This window comes from Octopus bimaculoides, chromosome 19 (assembly GCF_001194135.2).
Source record: "Octopus bimaculoides isolate UCB-OBI-ISO-001 chromosome 19, ASM119413v2, whole genome shotgun sequence".
Classification (NCBI taxonomy): Eukaryota; Metazoa; Mollusca; class Cephalopoda; order Octopoda; family Octopodidae; genus Octopus; species Octopus bimaculoides.
Window position 1 is genome coordinate 41,729,022 of NC_068999.1, and position 5,072 is coordinate 41,734,093.

Here is a 5,072-nt window from a genome sequence, read left to right on the forward strand (position 1 = left end):
GGGTTCTCATTCCTAAGGTATTTTCTGATGTCATTATTTATTAATCAGGTCACTGCCTGGAATCGAACTCGGAATCTTGGGGTTAGTAGCCCACGCTCTTAACCACTACGCAATATGCCTGAGTTTGATACCAGGCAGTGATCTGAATAATAATAAAAATAACATCGGAAAAATACGTTAGGAATGAGAACCCAGGTTCGAAATTTCCCCAAGTCACCTGATGAAGGCTGGAGGGTATATCAGCCAAAACGTTGTGTTAAGAACAAACAAGAAGAAGAGAAATATCCGTCAAATTTACATAATTTCTCATCTCTTAAATATTGAACAGAGATTAATTACTGTAAGACATGATGTAGAGTTTGGTTTGTAATTTACTAACGATTGTTTGGAAAAATCAATGGTTCTCTGGCTAGAAAGGGGCATTAGTGAAGAGAGAGAATAAGAGAGAGAGGGAGCAGACCATCTGAAGAGGCCAACTATAAATGTTCTCGATTGCTACTGGGTCGTGTTGGACGTATGGCTTTCAGCAAGTTATAGTTGAGATATGTACAGTAATCACTGGAAATAAACGGAATGTAGAATGCTCGGAATATTCGGTGGGATCTAGAAATTAGAAAGAAAACAAAATGGTTAATATTACCAAAAAGATTTTAAAAAATAAAAAAAAGATACTATGTTTGATGGCATATAAGATAGAGAGAGTGAGGGAGACAAAGGGGCAAAGAGAGTGATAGGAAGAGAAAGAGTGATAGAAATCGAAAGAGTGATAGAGTGAGATTAACAGAAAAAGTGAAAGAGTACGAGAGAGAGAGAGAGAGAGAAAAATCACTTACAGTTGTGGATATAGAAATTTTGATGACACTAAAATTTTCCACTCCTGAGTTTTTTTGGAATATCTTGGTTCCAGTTTGGTTTCTGTAGGCACATCCAGGTCTATCAAATAATGGCACTTACTTATGTTAATCTGAAAGAACACAAGAAATGAAACAACTCAAACAGAAGCAATGATAAACTACAACAAGAGTATTTATCTGTACCCCCATCTCTGACCATCCTCTATTATTCACAAACATACTTGCAGTCTCTATCCACATAGCCTCCTTGTTCTTCAGTCCCCAAAGCCTACCTTGACATCTTGTCACAGTTCCATTCCTATTAGCCCCAATCACTCTTGGAGCTGTGTGTCTCTTCTATTGCAAGAAATCTGTTCCAGCCCCTGTCTTCATACGCTAACCTTTCATCTCTCACCATAAACCCACCTCTCTGCCTGCCTGCCTGTCTGTCTGTCTATCTATTAATCTCTCTCTCTCTCTCCTGTAAGTCCAATCAGTTGAGAGGATTTTATTCTTGCAAGCTACATGGTGACCTCACCAGTGCTGGTGCCATGAAGAAAGCATCCAGCAGTAGAAACCATGCCAAAGTAGACAGTAGGTCTTGGCACAGTCCTCTCACCCATCAGATAATGCTAAACTGCTCAACATATGCCAGTATGGAAGATGGACATTAGAAGAAGATGATGATGATTCTACTTATCCCTGGTTCCTTAACTGCCCTCAAGTAAATGAGAATATCTCTGCTGAAAAGTGTTTAGAAATTTCTCTCTTTATTTAAATTCTTCACCACCACAGCCACCAAAATTCCCAAGTGGTTCATTATTTTGTAGAGATGAGTTTGAAATACCTTCTGAGTGTGGCCAGAAGAATAGCCTGGAGGGTCACCCACAAGTTTCATCTAAAAGTCAACAGGAGCTGATCACCTGTAGATGGTTACCGCTGATCATGGATGGATCAAATACCTGAATCAGTTGTCTCAGAAGAGATGGATTGATGAAGGAGTAACAAAAAAGGACTGATTTTACTTACGTAGCGGGTTGGTTCTTCCATGTTCATGTCATTCATGTGTGAAGGGATTGTCGAAGTTGAATCGGGTCCTTGATAATAGGGTTTGGGTAACTGACCTTTGAACTCTGACTTTATGAAGCGTAAATGCCAACTGGTGAATATGGAAGGGGGAAAAAAAAAAATTAAAATTAAATAAATTATGGTAATATCTCAAGTAAAAAAAAAAAAAAAAAAAATTATTATTTTCTACCATACAAGGGCTGAAATTTTTGGAAAAGTAGTTAGTTAAATACGTAAATACCGGTGCTCAACTGGTATTATTTTACTGACCCCACAAACGATGAAAGGTATTGTTAACCTTGGCTGAATTAAAACTCAGATTGTAAAGCCAGAAGGAATGCAGCTAATCATTTTGCTTGGTTTGCCAATAATTCTGCCTTAAAATGATAAGAATATTATCTCTAAAGATTTGCTCCATAGTTAATCCTTTATTGAGTCAATGTAGAAGTCTACAAGAGTTCCAAGCGGATCAAACAATCCAGGACTAAGGAAGTGTTAAGGAAACAAGATGTTGTAATCAATAATTTCAAGGATTCAATAATCAATCATAGATGTATTTTGCACTTATGAATGACTCAACTGATTCATTTTATCAACTTTTTATGATAACAACAACAATAATAATAATAATAATAATAATAATAATAATAATAATAATAATAATAATAATCTTTTCTACTCTAGGCACAAGGCCCGAAATTTTTGGGGAGGTTGGGGGGGCCAGTCGATAAGATCGACTCCAGTACACAACTGGTAGTTAATTTATCAACCTCGAAAGGATGAAAGGCAAGGTTGATCTCGGCGGATTTTGAACTCAGAAGGTAAAGACAGACAAAATACCGCTAATCATTTCGCCTGGTGTGCTAACATTTCTCGTTGTGAGATTTAGTAATAGAAATTTTCTAAGAGGCAGAGTATTTCAACAGAAATATGGTAATAAAAGGGTTAGAAAAAATTTCACCCAGTTTTACTTACTTGTCGTGGGGAAGAAAAAAACTGCTTGGGAAACGATACCATTCTTTACCCATACACACATTGACTTGTTTATCTGTGGACATAGTATGGATTTCTGGTTTACTGGCAATCTGATTCAGCTCCAGATATACATCCATTGGGCCATGATAACCTTCAAAGTGAAAATTATGAAGATAATCACTCATTTTCTTTTAAATACAAAAAAACTCAGTTGTCTAATGAAAATATTTAATCGTACCTCATAATTTAGTTAGTGGCTAATTAAAAGTATTCAGCAACAAAGAATAAACAAATTTCAGTTATACCTCCTCCTCCTCCTCCTCACCACTGCCGCCAACATCATCGTTTGATGTCCGTTTTCCATGGTGGCATGGCTTGGATGGTTTGTCAGGCTCTCATGAGCATCAGGCCCAAATGCCAGCATTGATGTGGTTTCTAAGTCTGGATGCTCTTCCAAGCACTAATGTAGCTAGAGTATGTGCCCCTCCATCTCACCCCAGACCCCACAAAAAAAAAAAACATATTGCCTACAACATACCCAAAAGTGCTGCCTGGGTTGGACCGCCCCTACTTCCCCCCACCACTAGTGCTTCCAAGTATAACTAATATAATCATATTATAATATAGAGTCACCTCTTAATTGTGGGGAAGCTAGGAGATGGCAGGGGTGGTAAACTGCCAACTGAAAGATCAATGGTTTGTATTCCGCCACTGGAACTGTACAATGTTCATGGTTAAAACACTTACTTCTCAAATAGCCAAAGAATAAGGAGTCTGTAAAAAATCTCCAGAAATTGTCTCTTATATAAGAATTTGTCATCATCATTTGAATGTCCCCTTTTCCATGCTTGCATGGGTCAGACAGAGTTTACTGAAGCAGATTTTCTACAACTTGATGCTCTTCCTGTTACCAACACTTATCTGTTTCCAAGTTAGGTAATATTTCTCCATGGCCAAACATGATTTTGTAGACTATTGGAAATGAATGACACTGCTTGTACGACGGGGACACTCATTTACATCTAGCACATGATGTCAAAACAAAGAGACACAAACATACTCACACTCTCTTGCTCTCTCTCATATCTATGCTTATCAGTCACACCTATGCTGGTTTCATTTTGACTAAACCTTAATGAAAATTCTTGAAAAAAGAAAAGCATGCATGCATGTGTGATGTGTGTGTGTGTCTATGTGAGATGTGTGTTTACCTTGATAAAGCTGAAGAGTTCTGGAAACAGAAAGAACAGTGAAAATTGCAGCACAAATTACTGAGAGAAAATGGTAACTGTCAGAGGATGAAGACTTCTTGGACGAGAACAATGAAGACAATACGTCCTGCAAAGATCAAAAGCAAACAGTTGTTCAGCACATAAACAGTAAACAGTTGTTGTTCATCATATATTACGTAATCATGTTTATTATATATTTCAGTAAACATTTGTTTATCACATAAACAGTAAACAGTTGTTTTTCATATAAACAGTAAATTATTGTTCATATATTACAGTAAACAGTTATCGTATACATAGTAAACAATTGTTTATCATACATTTTATAGTGAACATTAATTTAGTGATCATGTATTACTACAGAGAGACTTTGATGTCTTAATGTAAATTAAATGATGGTATGAATGAAAGTAATATGAAGGAGAAACGAGGAAGAAGATATCTTACCTCCATATAGGTGATTGAAATAGCAGCACCAAGGGCAAAAAATGGATAGATTGGATAAAGAAAACGTTCTTCCTGAAAAAAAATTTTAAAAGATGCGTGAAGTTTCTGTAGATAATGGGTGTATGTTTTTGTTTTTTTTGTGTAGGTGTATGTGTGTGGTTAGGAAGTACATTTGGAAACCATTTGGAACATTGTGTAAGTGTCTGTGACAATAGCCTTGGGCTGACCAGTTTCTAATGAATGGAATTCAATAAATGCAAATGACAATAACCTATTGCAAGTGTGGGCAGGCATGTGCTTCTCTCTCTCTCTCTCTCTGTGCGCACGCATGCACACACACACACACACACACACACACACACATATTGAAATGGAAGTATATAGTTGATATTACTAACCTTATGAGGTCTTGTAAAGAATATGATGATCCAAATAAACATGGGACCCATTGACAGCCACAAAGGAATGTCTGAAAAACAATATATATATATATATATATATATATATATATATATAT

The 5,072-nt window shown here is 36.6% G+C and overlaps 1 protein-coding gene across 1 annotated transcript in view; it reads right to left on the bottom strand.

Annotated features, from left to right (window-relative positions):
- Positions 1-8: 8 nt before the first annotated feature.
- Positions 9-5,072, bottom strand: part of LOC106873572 (alpha-1,2-mannosyltransferase ALG9-like) — a 16,774-nt gene continuing 11,710 nt past the window's right edge. Inside the window, 7 exon segments of the mRNA XM_052974832.1 lie at positions 9-603; positions 834-964; positions 1,863-1,992; positions 2,877-3,027; positions 4,088-4,214; positions 4,556-4,627; positions 4,954-5,024. Coding sequence (XP_052830792.1) covers positions 477-603; positions 834-964; positions 1,863-1,992; positions 2,877-3,027; positions 4,088-4,214; positions 4,556-4,627; positions 4,954-5,024 — 809 coding nt within the window. The 3' untranslated portion in view covers positions 9-476.